This window comes from Alosa pseudoharengus, unplaced genomic scaffold (genome assembly GCF_046254945.1).
Source record: "Alosa pseudoharengus isolate Yale_2024_CS ecotype anadromous, Long Island Sound unplaced genomic scaffold, YU_APseudo_1.1 YU_APseudo_1.1_scf_24, whole genome shotgun sequence".
Classification (NCBI taxonomy): domain Eukaryota; kingdom Metazoa; phylum Chordata; class Actinopteri; order Clupeiformes; family Clupeidae; genus Alosa; species Alosa pseudoharengus.
In genome coordinates, this window is record NW_027468689.1 from 25963152 (window position 1) to 25984864 (window position 21713).

Consider the following 21713-nt stretch of genomic DNA (forward strand, 5'->3'; position numbering starts at 1 on the left):
TTTATGTGTGCGTCATCGAAATACCATAATAGCCGGCATTCAGCGCCACACATTTCTGAGAGCACTTGCACAATTGCAGGGTTAACCATGTTTGTGGGTGGGGAGAAATTACAGTACCACCGAGTTTGTCTCTTTGTCTTTTTGTCTTACAGCAGAAGGGGGGAAATTGCAGAGAGAAATCTGCCAAGTCACAAGTTTAGAATCCCATGAGTGTAAGCAGGGTAGACAGAGGAAAACCTTTCTCTTTCTCTCTCCCTCTCTCCCTCTCTCTCTCTCTCTCTCTCTCTCTCTCTCTCTCTCTCTCTCTCTCTCTCTCTCTCTCTCTCTTCCTCTCTCTCTCTCTCTCTCTCTTCCTCTCTCTCCCTCTCTCGGCGGTGTCCTTAGTAACCGAGACAGTCATAGATTTAACTTTGTATCGGCGAGTGACACCAAGTTGTTATTCAGCCCCCCTATCAAATCTCAGTCCTCTCAGGAGGCTGACTAAGCCTATTTTGGTGCGTGGTCCGGCAAAGCTCTTATTCACTGGCCTGTCCACGACGCTGAGGAGCATGAGAAAATACCTTGGTGTAACACAAGTGGAAATGCTTAACCAGAAAGGCTGGTTCAGATTTTCTTGGGCTAACAGTCAAAGCACAGGTTGCAAAGTTTCCACTTTTGTAACACAGAAAAAAAGAGACTGTCTACACCAGAACCTGTCATTTAGGATAAGGAAAAATAGCACTAACATTTTCACTAGTGAGTTTTTATGTGAGAGCAGTGCTCAAATAAAACCAAGGCCTGGGTTAGATTTCCTCCTGAATAAACATATAGTCTGAATTATTCAAAATCTGTGGTTAAGGAATACATCTCAGTAATTTATGGCCCAGAGACAGTGTTAACATGTTTCACATTATTCCCTAGTCTTTGAGAACATGCAACGAAGAATCTAATCATTCCATTGACATTAAAGTACATTGAAGAATCAAAAACGTACAACTAACACAGAGATGGGTGCAGCAACAGACACCCACACATCTGCATGCTACCAGAAGGCTCCAATGGGATTTGTTCCATGATTTGCGGTAGGAAAACTCTTGTCACGAGCTCATAACAAACAGCAAACCATAATATTTCACAGTCAAGTGTACTGAAAAACACATTGATTTGTGTTGTGTTAAGATAAAACACTGGTCTAGACTAGGTGGTCCACTCAATACAAGAGGAGGAATACTGGGCAACAGTTTTAGCAGAGAGCTTGATAGCCTGGCTAGGACAATAAGAAAGTGGTGAGTTACACCATGGATCAATACATGTCACTCACTCACACACACACACAAACAGCCATATCGACACACGCACACACACACACACACACACACACACACACACACACGGCAGGAGAAGACCTGTCAACACAGGGCTGTTCTGTGGTGAAGCGGAGGAGACGCTAATGGGTTATTTTACTGCCAACAGTGCTGACACGTACACACACACGCCCACGCCCACACACACACACACACACACACACACACACTCCCACTCACATACTTCCACACAGACACACACGCACACATGTGCACATGCACAAAACACACACACACACACACACACACACACACACACACACACACACACACACACACACACACACACACACACACACACACACACACACACAGGCACAGAAGCTCAATAAGTAGTGTGAAAAGGAAGGGAAAGAAATCATTTTTCATGCCAATTTCTCCAAACAGAGAACAGAGAAACCCCAACCTGTACACTTGAATAGGAAAGGGAATGATAGATGTCCTCTAATAAGAAAGCCAGGAGTGAAGAGAGAAGTCAATATTGCTTGAGATCACATTTTTACAATAGCGTAATATACTGTACAGCTACTGCATGTAACCATTTAAAATTCATTACTTGTTCTACACAGGAAGACTGACACTGCTGACCAGTTTCACTTCATCTTATGGTCAAAGGGACACTTTTAAAAGGCTGCCTGACATTCAAGCACAAGCCCTTATATGGGTTGGGTCACAACAAGCCATCCGTTGACTATGAAATACAGTAAAACCGAAAGTGCTAGGCTGACATCCCTGTCTACTAAATGATAGCAAGTGAAAAGCTGGTTTGAGACTTTGACCATTTCTAATTCAATTTCAGGCATGTAAATAGATATTTATTTATTTTCTTATTCATTTATTTATTTGGCTGGTATTTACTGTTAAGCTCCTGAACAGTATTTTAACTGAGAGAGGCTAAATCCTCAGCTTCCTTCTTTCCCTTTTCACACACACACACACACACACACACACACACACACACACACTCACACTCACACTCACACTCACATAGACACACACACACACTTCTTCAGACTCCACCAGCCTATCTGCACACTCCATGAATCCTGAATCTAAATGTATAAATGTGAGAGCAGCACTCCAGGGCCCAGAGAGCCACTTGGCCTGACCCCAGACCTTCTTCAAGGCGGCGAGAAGCGAAGAAGAAGAGAATGGACGGCACTCCAGCACTAGAGGAGGAGCGCCCAGCTGACCAGTGCCCTTTATCTGCCCAAGTTCTACCCCCATGCCACCCCAGCCCTAGCCCCGTCCCTTCTCCAGTGGCTGGTCTGGCAGCCACCGTTGGTGGCACGGTTGCAGCCGTGCTCTCATTGCGGTTCTTTTGGTGACTCAGCGAGCAACAGGTTCTAATTAACCACAGAGGGGTCTGCACAGAAGACAGGAGTCCTGCTTTTCCTCGGCTGCCTCTTAAGCGACTTCACCAGAATTCTTGAAAGGCATTCCTGGTGCTTCGATTATTCGCACGGGAAATGATGGAAGAAACCATGCGTCGGTGTGTGTGTGTGTGTGTGTGGGGGGGGGGGGGTCACTAGGAGGCGGGGGAAACCGCAGTCTATTATGGTGGCAGGAGTGATTTATGCACCCATATACTCCCAAGTCCAAAGATTTGGAAATGTGCATGACAAAGAGCTGAAGTAGCCCTACACTGCATTTACCTTTTAAAAACAAAGGCCCTTTGGAGTACCACTTGGAGTGCCTTTCCAGAAGCACACGCATTTCAACGTTTTTTGTCAATCAACAGCGGTATGAGTACAAGTGTACTTCAAAATCTGTCATCAGCGGATCTGCTCCAGTTGGCCAAATGTATTTTCTTTACTGGGTGATGGACAGGCTGGAAACACTCAAAAGCAGCACGATAGTTCAGCTTTCTTTCCAGAGATTTTCTCGCATGTTTCCAATTTAACAGTTATAAGGACGGACAAAAACAGAAAAAGTTTCGAATAAACAAAGTGGGAAAAAAACTTGACAGCTTCATTAAAGAAAAGCAGACTCATTTTTCATTAATCTCATTTGAATCATGCAAATCACCACAAACTCCCTGAACCAAGAAGCTGTCTCATCACTGGGTGGCTCGACGACACCGCAACAATGTCCAAAGGAAGCTGACTCTAGATCCTCCGCAGAAATAATTCAGTGGCTTGAAAAATTCCAAACCATATCCTCCAGTGTCTCCAGGGAATGTTAATCCACAACAGACACACACACACACACACACACACACACACACACACACACACACACACACACACACACACACACAGAGAATTCAGGGCACTGTGTTGTGGCGAATCGTGCACCACCCACATGGCATTGTTGTTTCCCGCCACCGAGGCCAATTAGTCAAAAAGTCGCTCTCGTGACGGCCGTGGCAAAGAAAGTTTCCGTGGTCACATATTCATGGCGAGCTCGGAGGGGACGGCCTCTCCTGCCAGCAGAGCTTCCTGCATCTCAAACAGCCACAAAGGAATTGTTATGCCACTGGAGCTGGCGCAACATAAAAAAATACAAGTCATGCATATAACATGGCTTTTTATCATCTGGGAGCACTCAATGATGTTGAAGTAATGAGAAGTCATTGTTCTGTTCTCTCTCTCTCTCTCTCTCTCTCTCTCTCTCTCTTCACTGCCCGATAAGGAAGACGTATACTCGCTTAAGTTTAAAGGAGGGCTTTCTTCTGTTCCATTTCTTTTCCCACCACACTAGTGGTGCCGCCGCATTTATCAAACTGTTCAAAGACCAGATTCTGAAATTTCTCAGAGAGCAGGAATGGGGTAAACTAACACATACACATACACACACACACACACACACACACACACACACACACACACACACACACACACACACACACACCAAAGTATAACCGCCAATCCTGCAGAAACTTTTAATTGCAGATTTCTTCACAGTGCCTTACTCTTCTAAAGGCAGAGATGAACACTTAAGAACCCCTTGCACAGCACGGACAATAGTTTCTGCACCACATGATTATTAAATGAAAGTGGGGAAAATGCCCAATGAAAGTGACGTTGATTTAATTGAACCTACCATAATCTGATCACGATTTTAATATGATTAGTGATTCTTTATTTGGTGAATTCTTTATTTGGTTTATTTTATCTTCTTTATTTGTTCAAACCTGAAGACAATCTTAAGGGCTATTTATACTTGTTTGTTTGTTTGTTTTTGACAATTTCTTCTTTTGAAGGAAAACCTACCGTGCCGTGCCTACCGTGTATGGAGCCACGCATCTTTGATTGAGCAGATCCAATTTTACATGCCAGAAGAAACAATGATAAGGTAAAAGGTTAAAAAAGCCTTGCTGCAACTATATGAGATAGCTTGGCAGTTCTACCTCCTCATTGAAAACTGTTCCAGACACATTCAATTTGGCAGCTGTGACAGATTTCATAGAAGAGGCAGATACCGAGTGAGACAGTCATTTAAAAGACTACCAGAGAGTCATGCCAGGCAAGCTGATGTCTTAAACCAACAGACTGTCAAAAAGCACTGACAAATAATAGGACAATCACTCAGTTTGTTTGTCTGCTATATGATTATGCTTTTCTTGTGCAGAGCCCACATAAGACAAAGTGGCAGGTGGTAACACATCACCTCCCACACAGGAGCTATAACTGAGTGTCTGCTAGTTCAAACTTTTGTGATGTTTTGAATACGCACCTGGGTGATCTGATACTGTAGGTTTCATCCACCTGAGCGAATTCTATTTCCTCAACAGCGGACTGCTTTCAGGGTCGATTTTTATCCTTTATTTTCCTTCTCTTTTTCCTTTTTTTTTCTCTTTACTGAAGTAGGCTTCCACGTTTCACGATGGAATAGTTTCTTTTGGCCCAATAGCTTATCAGTGGAAGGCGATAACTTTTAATGGAAAAAAAATACTATCACATAGAACACCTTCTCTGCCGGTTAAAATTAATTAAACACACTATAACAATGCTTCTAGAGGACTGGTCTCAGACGACCACCAAAAAAAGAAGGATCAGGGACATGTTGAGTCCAGCGCAAAGCGATACATTTCATGACAAATTTATCGACTGCCATACTGTAACTAAACGGCTTCTGCAGTTTTCTCGTTGAAGGTCTCTCAGCACTATCTTTAAGAGTTGGGGATGTTTGGGTGACTCACAGAGGGAAGGAGGACAAGCTAAATGGACTGAGTGAGGACAAGACAGAAAGAAGAGACAGGCGTAAAACAAGGGCCAAATAACTAGGACAAGACAAATGGGATGGACACCGCAGTCTGTTAACAATCCTGGACGTCGGCTCCGATTTGAGGGAAAACAGCCACATGAACAGTGTGTAGTGGATTAAGAGACACATGCTCAGGAAGAGAGGAGAAGGGGGAAAAACGAAGAGGACAATATAATGTACCCATTTGTCATGTGCAAGGCCTTCAATTAAGCATCTTTACTTGAAACAGATGGGGATGGTGAGTAATTCACTGCCTCTCTTGGAGCCTGGAAGAAAGAAAGAAAAAAAAAATGGCGACAGGAAAAAAAAACTAAAAAGATGAAAAGCACTAAAGCTTTCACAGCCACCACGATTGACCACACTGACAACTGTTGAAAGGAGACTCGTGCGTAATAGAGGCTACAAAAAGAGTTTCCCCCCCCCCCCCGAAAATCTTAAAAGCTTGCACACAACAAAAGGGGGGTACTAGAAGCTGACCTCATTGCAATGCATGTTAAACTGGTATGGAGGCAGAGCCCCATAAAAGAGCATTCTTTGCTCTACACGACACAGCGCCGCTCCCACTGCTGACCTCTCTCCTGCGGTCGGGGAAGAGGTGGACACTGGGAAAAACAAGCACCACTCCCGCAGTCCCCCCCCTGTCCAAGCAGAACCACGCGTGGGATCGCCTGTCCACTTCTTCTCAGCCTATTCCCAGGCTGGTCACTGTAACATTTCCCATCCTCACAATTTGTCGTCTCACTGGAAAAATAAGCTGGAAAGTGAGACGGAAAACTGCGGTCGTACTCCACTGCTGTCTGTGCTTGTCAGTGTAACCTACGATAGACACCCACGTCTGTGTGCCAGTTCAAGAAAATGAAAGAAATCATGACCAAGTGCTCCTTTCTGATGGCTGTTTTGAAACTACAGACATCCGAGACCAGCTCCCCTCCCCCACCTTTGTTTTTTAGTGCTCATAGGTCTGTGTTTATATTTAATCCAGTGTTGTAAAGACACCCCCCAAACACACACACACACGCACACACACACACACACACACACACACAGACACACACACACACACACACACACACACACACACACACACACACACACACACACACACACACACACACACACACACACACACACACACACCAGCCCTCCCACATCACTTTCACAAAGCGCAAGTATGTGGCGACCCACTGAGTCCAAGCTTTGCTAGGCTCTTTATCCCTTTTTGCCTCCTCTCTCCCTCAGGTTCGTCATCTATCCATGGCAACTGGCCTTTTCTTCATCTTCAGGGCCTGCTGGGCTGGAGTCAGCCACAAACCTGGGTGACCTTCTTTAATTAACAGGTGGCAAAAGCAATGTGCCAAGGCCAGAGGAGCGGAGACCGCGGCGGGACAAAAAAACATGGCTGACAATGGAGGAGATGGTGGGGTGACGACCATTACAGCCACCACCATCAGGGAGATGCAATAAGGGCAGAATGAGAAAAGGAGGTTGGGGATGCACTTTGGCCAGGTGTTGAAAACCATCTCTCTCAAGGCCACGTCATTTATCACCAGTACAGCAAAAAGACTGTAGGCTAATAAAATAATAAGAGCTTTATAATAATCTGTTTTGTGTTTGTGATGGGCTGTGCCTAGGTTGATGGTTGGTTGGCCAGGGTTTTTATGGCGATGGTTCAGTCCACATCAACGGGACGGACCAACCTAGCCAACCTTGACCATGCCTGGGCTGGTTAAGAGTATTTTGGGTATTGGATATTTCAATGTGGTAATAAGGTGGCAGCATGGAGGGGAGTGTCTCCAGGACGCTGGTTTCACTGTTAAGCCTTCATGAGGTGTCGTGGGCCTAACTTAACGAAACATCGGTGAATGAGGGTGCCCACTTGATAACCCCAATGACATGCCGCATACTATATACTGCTGTTGGATGGGCCATAATGTATTGTGCTTGTGACCATTTGTTGGCGGATTTGTGGGTAGTGTGCTTTTTAAAGTTAAACTTGAGCAGGGGCTTCTGAATGTGTTTTTACCTTGGATTTTGGCACAAGGGATTTTAACATCTAATCCTGTGTATTAATGTAATCCCCTCTGAATTAAAAACAACTCATTTAAATAAATAAACTACATCAGGGAACATTAAACTTCATGTTAACAGGAGTACAGGCTTCTGTTCACAAATGTTAATAAACATAACTTCACATTTACACATCTTAGTAACAGATGGCTTCTAGCCAAATAATTATTCAGAAAACTAAGCTGAATACTGCTGAATTTTGAATTGGCTTGAGTCAGCATTGCTCAGACATATCTAATTTCGCATTGTAACTACAATGGGACACATTTAACCTGGCTAACACCAGACCTGAAATCTCAATTGAGATTGAGAATGGGTCTGGAGACCCTTCCTTCACTTCCGATTTCAAAGGGCTGTAACCAGTAGTAAAATGAAACTTAAACTGGCACATTAAACTCCTTCTCAATCTTTTCGGAAGTATAGGCTCGCAATTTCTTGTAAACAAAGGTTTGAAATGCAGTTGTTTGCTCAATTACAAAGAAAACAAATGTCCAGGAGGAAAGGATGCTGCAGGACATTATGCTGACCAACTCATCTGCACAAAGGGATCTTGTATAAATCCAATCCGAACATCATCTGCATGAGAGACTCGTCATGCCCCGTGTAGCCAGAGACAAACAGATGCTGTGAACAGACTCGCGTCCACTCGCCTCTTTCCTTCTGGTGACAGCGCTGACCGTTCAGACTCGGGACAGGGTTTGCCCAGTGAGTCATCCTGGACTGACCCTTGCCTTGAGCTCAGGGTTGTCATGTCGCACCACAACCATGACAAGCACGCTGTTCCCTACTGGGTGGAACTTGAGCGCGGCTACCGAAACCCAAGTGGCTGTGGGTGCAAGAAGATGAGAGAGAGAGAGAGAGAGAGAGAGAGAGAGAGAGAGAGAGAGAGAGAGAGCGGTAGACTGTGGCTGGAGCAAATTCTGGCTTCACACCTTCTCAGAAGTCAAAGTGAGGCATCGCTGTAAAAGATTAATGGAACATCTGGAGCACATGCCATTTGCATTTGAACCACTCACGGAGGATAAGACTAAGAGCTACAGAAGAATGCAATCCACACGTGATGAAAGGTGAAGAGTTCTATGAATACTTTGTGTTACTATGCATCACAACAACTATCTAGGAGCCATAGGTTTAAATCACTTTAACATTTACATCATGCCCTATGAAAAATGTGCAATCTCTAAAGCTGGCTACTGCTGTCCGGTCAGTTATGTTGAACACAGCATTTTATCAACAACTACATACTATGCTCACCTTGTTTTTGTAAAGGGTGGGTACTATGTGACAAAGGGGAACCCAGTATAAAATGAAATCACTTTTGTGCTGCCATGAGCAGAATAAATACTACCACCGGGAATAAAAGGGGTGCCATCGATTATCAGCCAGCCATAAAATGCTTATCCATGCACAATTCATAGAAGACAAAGGAGTTCTGAGGCCATCCGGTGCAGTACAACAGCCCTGTAACAAGCACACAACTTCCGATTTGAATTGGAACTTCCATTCAATTGGTTTGGAAGCAATATACAAAGTAATTTCCCCCAAATTCGTAGCAGGAACAAAATCGCAATACGAATAAAGGATTGGAAAGGTCTTTCAAATGTTTATGATAGATACTCAGGGCTCCAGGGTGCAAACATCTGTTCAGTGCAACCTTGCACCAGTGCACCTAAAATGTTGCTTGTCAGGATATGCGGATAGGACCCAAATGCAAGACTCTTCCAGGCCGAATTACAGACAAAAAACACTTTTATTATGAACTACGAACTACTTACAGACATACGGGGCTTCGACAAGACAAACAGAGAGACGATCCGACAGGGAACAAAGAAACAGGAGGGTAGAAATACACAGAGCAATTAACAAGAGAGACAGAGGACTGGACGAAACCAACGAGACAATAACAGGGAACAGGTGAAGAGGCAGAAAAGGAGGGAAAACTAACGAGACAGGAAGCATGACCAAATAAGGAGATGGGGCGGAGACAAGACAGGTGACAGGCAGGTAAACACAAAGCACATGGGAAACAGGCAAGACAAACACAGGACACAAAATGGCCACCAGGGTGGCACAAACTCAGAAGTCCGGGCCAGATCCTGACAGTACCCCCCCCTCAACGGACGCCTCCCGGCGTCCCCAGAAAAGTCGAACCAGGGTGGGCGGAGGGGGCCTGGACGGAGGGACCGGTCCGATAGACCGTAAACACTGGGCAGACTCAGACGGGGCAGACTCAGACGGGGCAGACTCAGACGGGGCAGACTCAGACGGGGCAGACTCAGACGGGGCAGACTCAGACGGGGCAGACTCAGACGGGGCAGACTCAGACGGGGCAGACTCAGACGGGGCAGACTCAGAGGGCTTGGGCAGGGAACAAGCAGACGGGACCGACTCAGGCAGGACAGACACAGACGCAGGGACAGACTCGGGCAGGGACAGACTCGGAGGGCTTGGGCAGGGAACAAGCAGACAAAGACAGGACAGACTCAGACTCAGACGGGACGACAGACCCAGACGGGACGACAGACCCAGACGGGACGACAGACTCAGACACAACAGACACAGGGGCAGGGGAAGGGACAGGAACAAAGACAGTGACAGGGACAGTGACTGGGACGGTAACTGGAATGGTGACTGGGACGGTAACTGGAATGGTGACTAGGATGGTGACTGGGACAGAGACACAGACAGAGACAGAGACGGGGATGGTGACGGGAACAGAGACGGGAACAGAGATGGGAACGGTGACTGGAACGGTAACTGGCACGGTGACGGGGATGGTGACGGGCACAAAGACAGGCACAGTGACTGGGACAGGGACAGACCACTCAGGATAGACAGGAACGAAGGGCTCGGGCAGAAGCGGGGCCGGAAAGTCAGAGGTGGGCGGAACCGACTCGGGCAGAGGCGGGGCCGGAAAGTCAGAGGGAGGCGGATCCGGCTCGGGCAGAAGCGGGGCTAGACAGACAGGCAGAGGCTGGGTTGCCGGCATGGCGTCGGGAGACGCGGCTGCAGGCGACTGGGCTGCAGGCGTGGCGTCGGGCGACTGGGCTGCAGGCGTGGCTGCAGGCGTGGCGTCGGGCGACTGGGCTGCAGGCGTGGCTGCAGGCGTGGCGTCGGGAGACGCGGCTGCAGGCGTGGCGTCGGGAGACGCGGCTGCAGGCGTGGCGTCGGGAGACGCGGCTGCAGGTGACTCGGCTGCGGGCACAGGAGCGGACTCGGCTGCGGGCACAGGAGCGGACTCGGCTGCGGGCACAGGAGCGGACTCGGCTGCGGGCACAGGAGCGGACTCGGCTGCGGGCACAGGAGCGGACTCGGCTGCGGGCACAGGAGCGGACTCGGCTGCGGGCACAGGAGCGGACTCGGCTGCGGGCACAGGAGCGGACTCGGCTGCGGGCACAGGAGCGGACTCGGCTGCGGGCGCAGGAGCTGACTCGGCTGCGGGCGCAGGAGCTGACTCGGCTGCGGGCGCAGGAGCTGACTCGGCTGCGGGCGCAGGAGCTGACTCGGCTGCGGGCGCAGGAGCAGGCGCCTCTGGGCTGGGCGCAGGAGCAGGCGCCTCTGGGCTGGGCGCAGGAGCAGGCGCCTCTGGGCTGGGCGCAGGAGCAGGCGCCTCTGGGCTGGGCGCAGGAGCAGGCGCCTCTGGGCTGGGCGCAGGAGCAGGCGCCTCTGGGCTGGGCGCAGGAGGCATGGTGTCAGAGGACCGGGTTGGACGACGCTTGGCACGTCTCCTCCTGGAGTTAGCCTGAGGGACCTGAATGAGTTCAGGGGGGAACTGGAACTCGTCAGGCTGAGGCTCTGGACCTGAGGTGACCGGCTGCAGGCGCAGCACGCCCACCCTAAGCCCCTGGCAATGAGCTGGAGGGGCAGGGTCAGGTGGGAGACTAGCAGCCTCACTGGAGGGAGCAAGGAGCGCCTGCAGGCTTCTCCTCAAGCCAGTGGTCTGAGCCAGCAACTTGGCTGCCGCTGGAAGTGCCGCCAGCCAAGATTTGGAGGAGAGATTCTTCTCCATTAGGGTCACGGCTGCCAGCTTTCTCTCCAACGACGTGTTGCCATGTAGGACTGCATTTAAGCTCTCAAACAAGTAGGCCATCTGCTGAGGTTCCTCCCAGGGCGGTTCAGGGTCTGCTGGGTCCATTATTGGTCGGATCGTTCTGTCAGGATATGCGGATAGGACCCAAATGCAAGACTCTTCCAGGCCGAATTACAGACAAAAAACACTTTTATTATGAACTACGAACTACTTACAGACATACGGGGCTTCGACAAGACAAACAGAGAGACGATCCGACAGGGAACAAAGAAACAGGAGGGTAGAAATACACAGAGCAATTAACAAGAGAGACAGAGGACTGGACGAAACCAACGAGACAATAACAGGGAACAGGTGAAGAGGCAGAAAAGGAGGGAAAACTAACGAGACAGGAAGCATGACCAAATAAGGAGATGGGGCGGAGACAAGACAGGTGACAGGCAGGTAAACACAAAGCACATGGGAAACAGGCAAGACAAACACAGGACACAAAATGGCCACCAGGGTGGCACAAACTCAGAAGTCCGGGCCAGATCCTGACAGTTGCTATCATCTGTTAGTAACCGGAATTGTGTGATGATCTTAATAACCTGTTTTAATGTGTTATACACAAATTACAGATATTGTATACCATTTTATTGTTCAGGTCTAACAGTGCAAAACTATTTAACATAACCAAGGATGTAAGGTAGAGATCCTAAAAATATAGATCTATTGGTAGATGTTGCTGTGCATGGTTCTCTCCAAACCAGTACAGATTGAGGGTACCAAAAAAAAAAAACAATTATCGGATCACCCCCTATTACCACCAGTCCCGTGTTTCCGTCCTCTTACGTGTATGTGTCACTTAATTTTAATTTCTATACAAACCAAGACGGCGGATTCCTAAAGAAATGCAAGAACCCACACCATAAGTGTATCTAAATTAGCTATGTACCAAAAATTACATTTTACCGTGACTTAAAGAGCTGTTAACAGTCTTGTAAGGCTGCATGTACAAATCCGCTTGGAGCTCCAGTGGAATTCTGAAGTAGCGACGAGAATTCTCAGCCTAACCGTTCATGTGCCGTTGAAAGGGTGAAAGTAGACGACCCACCAGGCCAGCAATAACCTCCGAGCGCGGTAAACAAAATCGGATATTTCAGGCAGTAAAAGCCCCGGTAAGAACCAAACCAGATCTTGTTCAAATCTACAAACCTTTGGCTACTGAAAAATGTAAGGTTAATTTATCAAATGTTATTTTGAAGTATTAAAAAACATTGAATTTTCGAACGAATTGGGTGATGAATGGAGGTGTTATGCTCTTTTCTCAAAACATCTTCTTACATTTATTTTGTATGTGTGTGTGTGTGCACCTAAATTATGTGCTGGTGCCTAAATAAAAAAAGTTATCTGTAAGTAATCTGGAGCCCTGAATAATGCTATTGTTGGTGCATATTCTACACAGGCCTCATATCAGTAACTTAATATAGTTGCTAAACAAGATGTTATGTTTTAACTTCTTTAAAGTGAGTGTTGTTTGAAAGTGTGTACAGGTGACTGACACAGGAGCTGTTATAATGTGGGTATAATCTTATAAAGCACATCTTGTGATTACAAAGCAACATCAGGGCACACCCTCCCTCCAATTGCAACCAGGAGTACGTGCAGGGGTTTACCAAAACACCATGGTGACTATAATGCATAACATTGTAAATCTTCAAGACACATCTAAACATAAACACCAAGAAGATAAATGCTGGTCTTTAAAATGCTACACATGTATACACACCCACACACACCCACACACACACACACACACACACACACACACACACACACACACACAGGCGGGCGCGCGCGTGCGCACACACACACAAAGAAGACTGAGATATAGAGAGAGAAAGACTGTGAAACTAGATGTACCGCAGAGCGGTACAAAATATGACCGCCGCCCAGTCCAGCACATTTTTTCCACAAAAATAAAATCACGCTGAAAGGCCCATAGGATTCTAACTGTCTCACTAAATTGCATTATCCACACTCAATTCTCACTGGTATCTGCTAGACAACAAGTACCAAAACATTATTAGTTCATAGATTTCACATGTAAAATTCATTTTATACAACCCTACCTCCATCTTGCCTGTTCATAATTCTGAGAAATTCTTGAATTGTGTGCATGTGTGCATGTACATGTTTATGTTATGTGTGTGTGTGTGTGTGTGTGTGTGTGTGTGTGTGTGTGTGTGTGTGTGTGTGTGTGTGTGTGTGTGTGTGTGTGTGTGTGTGCTTGTGTGTGTGCCTGCGTATGTGCCTGCGTACATGCCCACCAAGTTTTGTGTACCCCGGTCTTTCAGTGTCCCGGGAATCCTTGAAGGAAATTTGGGCATGCGAAAAAGAAAAAAATCTGACTAAACCTATATGACCGCCGCTTCGCTGCACGGCGGTCATAATAATTAGTGATTGATGTGTATTCCTAATAAAGCTCTTAGTTATGTGGTTTGAAAAACAACCTTAAGTTCAGAGGATGGCTACAGGAGTTTTTCCACACCTGATGATGTGTCCGTCACTGCTGGCCTGTAAGGCAGCCAAGATTGAACGACTCAGTAGCCTTAGGTAATGTCTGTCTGAGGTTGTGTTTGAGGGGAACATTGCTGAGATACTAGGTCACTTACTGACGGAGACACAGACAAGATAATGAGGCAGCAAAGCCCATTTTGGCCCATGTGTGTTGTCAATTAGGTACATAGCTTTTATTCAAACATAAAGTTTGCTAGGAATAAAAACTAAATAGGAGGTTAATCTAAACAAAATGAGAAACAGAGTGTACATCAAACCGATTGTTCTTTGTGAAGTTTTTTATGGCTGCTCTAACTCAAGCCTCATAGTCATCCAACAACACCCACACACATTAGCTTTTCCTGGTCCTCTTAACAAATCATTACAGCAGACACGAAACAGGGAAACAGGGGGGGGGTGGGGTGGTGTGGGGGCAGGGGCATACGTACTTCACAAATGACAACAAAAGTCAGCATGCGTCAGCGTCCACTTCCTTCTCTCCGTGTGGCCCGTGCCCAAACTGAAGTGGCTGACAGGGAATTATCGCCATTAGTAACCCAAGTCCCCACACAGTCAGGAGAGAGAAACAAGAGCCGACCTCTCCCCTGAGCATTAGCGACGACTAAAGAGGGGCCTTCTTCTTCTGTTGCTGAGAAACAGGCTGTCCCTATAATAAAAACCCTTTCCACAGATTACTGGCTGTCCACGTTTGTCTTTTGATGGGTGGTTCAAGTGGAGGTTATCATTCCAAGGAGAGAGACTTTGAAACTGTAAGGGGGCGGGCATTTGCACACAGACATTACACAGACGAAAGGGTTTTTAATTTGGCAACTCATGCAGACCTCCATGGGTGCACGCTGTCATGGAAGTTTACTTAAATGTTTTAAGTGTATACCAAACAGGGGCAAAACAGTTTGACTCAAATGTTGCAGTCCCTGAACTAGTCCTCTATCAATTTAAGTGCAGTCTGTGCTGGCTACACACTACTGTTATGTCACATCACCCAGCACTGAAAATTGGATTTGGTAGAAACTTAATTACCCAAATGCCGGCGCTGACAATTTGATTAGAGGAACGCCCAAATTCACAGGGCTCTACAGGGTTATCCTTTAGGAGCCTCTGTCGAGCCTCAACACGTTCCATAGCCGTGGGCAAGACTAATCTCCACATCAGACCCGCAAAGCTGGAGCAAACACACAGCCAGTGCAGCCCAGAGTTCAGAGTCTGGCCATCCTCACACTACTCCTCTCTCTCTCTTTCTTTCTCACACACACACATTCAGACCCACCTGCTCAGAGAGAGACCCCTGTATAGCAGAAGATCCTGTAAACCTGTGGTGGTGGTGTTGGGGGGGGGGTCAAGATGTGTCACTCACCTTGGAACACTGCCACGTTCCGTGAGATGAGGAACTTGAGTGGGGAGCTGGAGATCTGGAGAAGGTTCTGGATGTCACGGCGAGCAGCTACTTGGTAGCGCTCCTCCATCTTCTTGGTGCAGCAGGTCAGATTCCTGGACGAGCACACCTGGAGGTCGTTACCTGGAGAGGGGGAGTTCAGATATCACTTAAGTTTTAATAAGGCTCAAACTGGTTGAGGATGGTGTTATAACAAAATCTGGACTTCAGTCCCCATGCCTTTACTACAGTATAATGCAGATGTTTTTGGATGGAAGATGGAACTACGGGACTGTATGAGAAAAAAGGATACAGGAAGTACAGGAAGACAAATCAGACTCAGCTAATACTTTTATGTCTTGAGATTTTTTTGGGCAGTATTGCTGCTTTTCTTGTCACTTTGAAAATCCTTTGAACATTTTTGACTCACTAATGCTTCTCTGGACCCCCGTCAGTCAAATACGCCATAAAATATTCCTTTTGCTCAATCCCCTGCCAATACGATATCGGCTCAGGTATGGCTTTGCCCCCTTAGATATTTTGAGCTGTCCTGTTATCTCTCTGCGATGACCTACTTTTACTCCCAAGTTCTCTGCTGCTCATCACATCAGAGGATTCAACCAGAGGCAGACAACCATCACTTAAGCGATTCAGGCATGCAAGAGGAGGCCATCAACTCAGGCTCAACTGCAGTGCTGTCTGCATGCTCAAACAAGCTGGTGAATGCAACAACACTCGGGCAAATCTCTCAAGTGATCAGTCTCTTTATCACCCGCACGCACTGACAGGCGAAAGATTCTAATTTTTTCCATGCCGTGGTCTGAGAGAACAATCCACACGAACATGCAGGGTACAGTGAAGACTGTGTGCCCACGGCAGAAGGACCACAGGAGTCCATGGACTTGCTGTGACAACACTTGCAGAGACCGTATCGGTCTTTCCTTCCACAGCGATCTGGACGTCCTGAGGGCGAGATGCAGAAGGTGGCACATAGAAGAGGAATTCATGGTGTTGATAAGATGACATGAAAGAGCCCCAGGTTTTGCCCCCCCCCCCTCCACACACACACACACACACACACACAACTGCTTCCCAGAAGTATGTTCACTTATCCACCGCAGAAAAAATCTTAAGATTGATTTGTTCTTGTTCATCAGCAGACAGTGGGATTTCTGTTTTTTTTTTTCTTTTCTTCCTCTTCCCTCCTTTCAATTTTCCAACAGCAAAGAGGACTTTATCTTTGTTGAACCAACAAATGGTGGGGCCTTTGTTCCAAATGTTTCTCAGATCATTTGATTTTCTCTTGTTCAGCCCATACAGCCTAAACACAGATTTGAATGTCTTCCCCTTCTCCCCCCTATTTTTCCCCATCAAAGAGATGTTTTTATGGAAGTCATGAATACTGGCTCTGCTGAACTGACCCCATATTCACCTAGCAGGCTGGGACAGCTCAAATGTTTTCACACACCTACAGAGAGCTACTTAGTCTGAGAGTTACTCCTCAAAAACAGAGAGAGAAAAAAAATCAGCTTTCACAGGGAGTCTGTTTGGTAGCCTACTTCCACACTCTCCTGGTCTGAACCCAGTCTTTTAAGTCCACAAACCTCTGATGAGGCACACATCAGCAGAATTATCACACCTTGACCAAAAAAAAAATATTTCAGAGACAGGAATTGCCCACAAAAGATTTCAGATTGATCGAATCAAAACAAATGAAATGTGAAGCCTTCCTCCTGGACCGGCTTGCTCTGGCATGTGAGCCATGTGCCCCAGACACCCTAATAGCAGAGCCATGATGGGGGCTAAGGGGGCCAGATGACTGTGAAAGGCCCTGTTTGAAAAGGGTGGTCAGTTTATTTTATAAGTCTCTCAAACCACAAGCTATAGACTGCAACTGCCAATTTATAAGAAAAAAAATTCGCTAGATATCTTACACCACTGCCAAGTAATGCTAACCTACAGAAATAAATAGGTCTGACTCAAGAGGCTAAATTTATGTAAAAACATTTGAGTAAGCACTGTAAGCGATTCACTCTGGAGACAGGGGCCAGATTGAAAGCCTTCTGTTTCTTAGCCTCAGCCAACACTCATTTTAGACGTTAGTTTTTTTAAGAGGCGTCCTCGTGAAAAGCTTTGAGAGGAAGTTAATGAAGGAGAACATAATTGGACTATTCAATGCTTCATGGCTTGCTGCTTCATGTACCTTTACTCTCTTGCTACAAGGATGAATTATGTGGTTGCCAGCCACCGCTATGTTTTCTGAGACATCCATGTTTTGGTGTTGCAAGATCTATGAAAGAGGTTCATTCATTAACTCAGTGATGTTCTTGGGTGACAGGCCTCATGCTTTGATGGCCTGTGTTGCCTTAAAACAAAACTTCTGAGTGCTCAAATATAGCAGGGTATAAATCTAATGTAAAAAGAAAAAGAGGAGCAAGCAAACTTCAGCGTACCAACATATGGATATATGTTGATATTGATGCAATGTGCATGACTGTATCTAGCCATGTATGATAGGGCTAAATATGTTAGTAAAATTGACCTTGCTATGTCTGTTTTTTGTTTTAGTGTGTACACCCTGGCTGGAATATGTCTGTGTTTGCATGTAATGATGTAAGTGTATAACTTCACTAATGGTTGAATCAACTAAAGAATAGCAATCCTTATGGCAACAGAGTGGACCGATTCTGGCATCTGGCCAACACCAGTCAGATTCAGCCCAGATCAGGCCTAAATGACTAGAGGATCTGGACATCTGTATCTTTTGCATTACAGATGCAAAGCAAATTCTGAAAGAAACATCAGTCCACTTACATCCTCTCTCCCTGTAATTACTAACAAAAAGCTAATAACATTCCCCATACATCCTATAAACATAATGGATCCTGTGCACAGACCCACAGAGATTGCATTATGTTATTTGACTAGGAACCGGGGAAGTACAAGCGCTACACTTTTGTAGAAATTAGATAGACATTAACTACTTTTAAACAAATTTAATTTCAGCATTTAAATGTGGCACTGTTCCCAAACTCAGCCATTATCAGATTCTTCTGCAGACAATTTGCGGTGGGGGGAAAGTTAGGAAACTCAATGCCCTCTCCTTACATTACTCCGTAGTGTTTGTGGCTAGGTCAATCCTCCAACAGAGGTTAGGACATAGGCTACAACAGCCAACATCAGTCCCTGATGTGCTCAAGTAGGCCGTCCTCCTATTACAAATGAAATGAAATGAAATGAAAACATTGCTTGTATTGTACTTCAAGTGTTACAGTGCCTGTCAAGACGAAGAAAAAAGGCTGCTGTTGACTTATAGCAGCATGTTAAAAAAAACAATGTTCTTCATAGTACAGGCCAGGGCTTTCAAGCAAAAACACAGCTCTGAAAGTCAACGTCACCTGATGCTGAAGACACTGACAGTGTAACTATTGCATGTTGGACTGCATGCCCACTATAGTTTTCTTCTAATACTTTGAATCTGATTCCACATTCAGGTTTCATCACTGTGTTCACTTGAGTCTCATCACAAGTTTCATCACTGTTCGCAGCACCAGAGCCAGGCACACAATTCTGAAGATCCAGAAACTAAACTGGACAACATTTTTGACAATGTTTTTACATCTTTGACTATGCATTTTTGTAGAGATGCACCGACTGTGAAATTCTGGGCAGATGTCGGTACTGATTTTTAAAATGAGCAGATGTCAATACTTGTCCGATAACCAATTTCAATACCAATATTTTTTATTTGTTTGTTAGCTTAATTTCTGTTGTTAGCCTTCAGAGGACCCTCTCTGAATGTCCCAGGTCCCAGGCTGCATGTAACACATTTACATAGTGCAGAAGAATATGCAACATAACAGATAAACATCAGCCACTAATATATCATAGATTTTTTTTTTGCTTGATTTTTGCAGGCCTATTCCCTGTAACCCAGAGAGGGGGGGGGGGTCATTAAAAGTTATTTTACAAGGTACTATTTTGATCCCCAGATGAAGAGTTTTTAATGTCCAACGCCACAACACCCTAATAATAAAATCCATTCAGTGCCACTTAGCATCCATAACTTCGCAGAGTTTTGGCCTTTCCTGTTTAGTCACGCTACAGACCAGTCTCCAATCATCCAAAGAGACCATCCGCAAAATCCTGAGGCCTGAGGAGATCCCAAGTCAAACACTATAAGCCCATGTTGGGCACCAGCTGTGTAAACAGGAATGAATTTTATCATGCCACTAATTGCTGTTGTGCACATAAGTCAAGTGCATTGTCTGGTCAAAGATGGGACATCGTAAATGGCATGGATAAGTGTTATGGGATAGGGAGGGAGGAGACCCTATACAAACTGCCTCAATGTAACAGTGCTTTAAGATAGGGAGTAGCTACAGAGCAATCTAATGGCTGTTTAATATCCCTTCTGCTATGGCAGCATGCCTGAAAAAAGGAATAATCTTTAATTGTCACTATTTCAGTGAATCTAAGATAGGCCTACCTTCTAAAGACCTGCTATACTGTGTCACCACCATACAGTACATCTGTTATTTTGGTCTAGCCTAATATTCCAGAAACACTTAGGCTTTGTGTAAGACCAATCTGATTCCTTCAAACAGCCTTGTTTGTGCACAGTGAGAATTCAGCAAAGTCGTCTTGAAGCTGACAGGTAAATTGACAATGGCGCAGGCTCTAAGTTTAACAAAGCCCCTTTTATGATTTATTTGACCGCCTCCAGCTAATTTACATTTACGGACATACAGAACTGTTAGAAAATACAAAGGAAAAACAGCCTAGCAAAATTTGGCATTCCAACTCTAGGACATCGCTGCTAGCTTGGTTATGCTATTTGGGTGTTCAGGTACACTGAATACAAAGTCGTTCATACCTGTCCGCGGTTTGTCAGGTAAGGATTTCACCGGTCCGATCTGTCTCTGCTGAAAAACTTTGCGTACTTCATCGCAGTTCGGGGGACTTCCCAGATTTAAGCACGTTAAGGTGGCGAACATCATACAAAACAATACCAATGCATGTGCTCCCATCATAAGAGAAATAACGTTCCGATCAAAATCTTCAGTTCTCTTCAGCAAAAGCGCTGTTAACAGTTAACCTTGCAAGAAGTTTTAGTTCCACGTTTCAAAAGTCACAAAAAACAATGCACTTTGTCTTCTTTGAGTGCCGCCGCAGTATCACATACGAAGAGTCTTCTGTTGTCGGATGTTGAAGTCACACCGGTGGTAATTCTGTCACTCCCAAGTTGAAAGAAGTTAGTGTCGCGAGTAGCAGCATGCTTAACACAACTGGCAATGGTGGGAGCTGTCAAGGGAAAATGGGCGGCATCTGTAGTTTGACAAGAGGACTCAGTGTTGGCGCTCACAGTCTACCTACGGTAAGCAGAGCCATCAAGCGGACGCTCGATCATATACATTGTCTACACGAGATACAGCCGCCGCTTAATTCTTTACACTAAAATCCATTGGAACTTCTATTTAAGCCTACTTGAACAACGAGTAAATTGCAGGCGTGTCGTTGATATCAAACTAAATTTCGAAGCATTTGGCTAAACTCATACCTGCGTGCGTGAATATGAAATGCACCAAAGAGCCACCTGTTGGTAAACACCGAAACTGCATATTTTGGATTTGTAATATTAATTTCATTTTTTATAAGTGCACATCTGTATCATTGTATAGTCCATAATCGACGCAATCAGAAGACGAAAAGAGAGAAAAAATAAATAAAAAAGAGCCAACAAATCAGAATGATTTAGGACTGAATTATAGTTTGGGAACTGATTGACAGGTAAAATAAATACTAATCACAATAACTCAGGAACGTCAGCTAAACCATGCATTGCTATGCCAATATGGGAAATTTCTGGAAAGAAAACGAAGTGGGCAATGGGCATACATGCGAGCCAAATACCCGTTACCAAGTAAAACAAATGTATTAAACCATATGGTATTTACTAATCATTATTTGTATGTTATTTTATAAAAGTTAAATTGCACCGCGAATTTACTATTAATTTATATTAACGAAATGCTAGTTGCATATCTAGGGTAAGGCGGGCAACCGCAGAATTACGGCAACTCAAATGGTGCACTAATATTTTGCTCTTGAAACAAACACAAGCTAACAG

General features: G+C 45.5%; 1 protein-coding gene across 1 annotated transcript in view; it reads right to left on the reverse strand.

Moving 5' to 3' along the window:
- The window catches only part of gpc5a (glypican 5a), a 132652-nt gene extending 111609 nt beyond the window's left edge, over nucleotides 1–21043 (reverse strand). The window contains exons 1-2 of the mRNA XM_076303600.1: nucleotides 20460–21043; nucleotides 15566–15727 (exon numbers count right to left, since the gene is read on the reverse strand). Coding sequence (XP_076159715.1) covers nucleotides 15566–15727; nucleotides 20460–20616 — 319 coding nt within the window. The 5' untranslated portion in view covers nucleotides 20617–21043. The remainder of the gene's footprint in view (nucleotides 1–15565; nucleotides 15728–20459) is intronic.
- Between the last annotated feature and the right edge of the window lie 670 nt (nucleotides 21044–21713).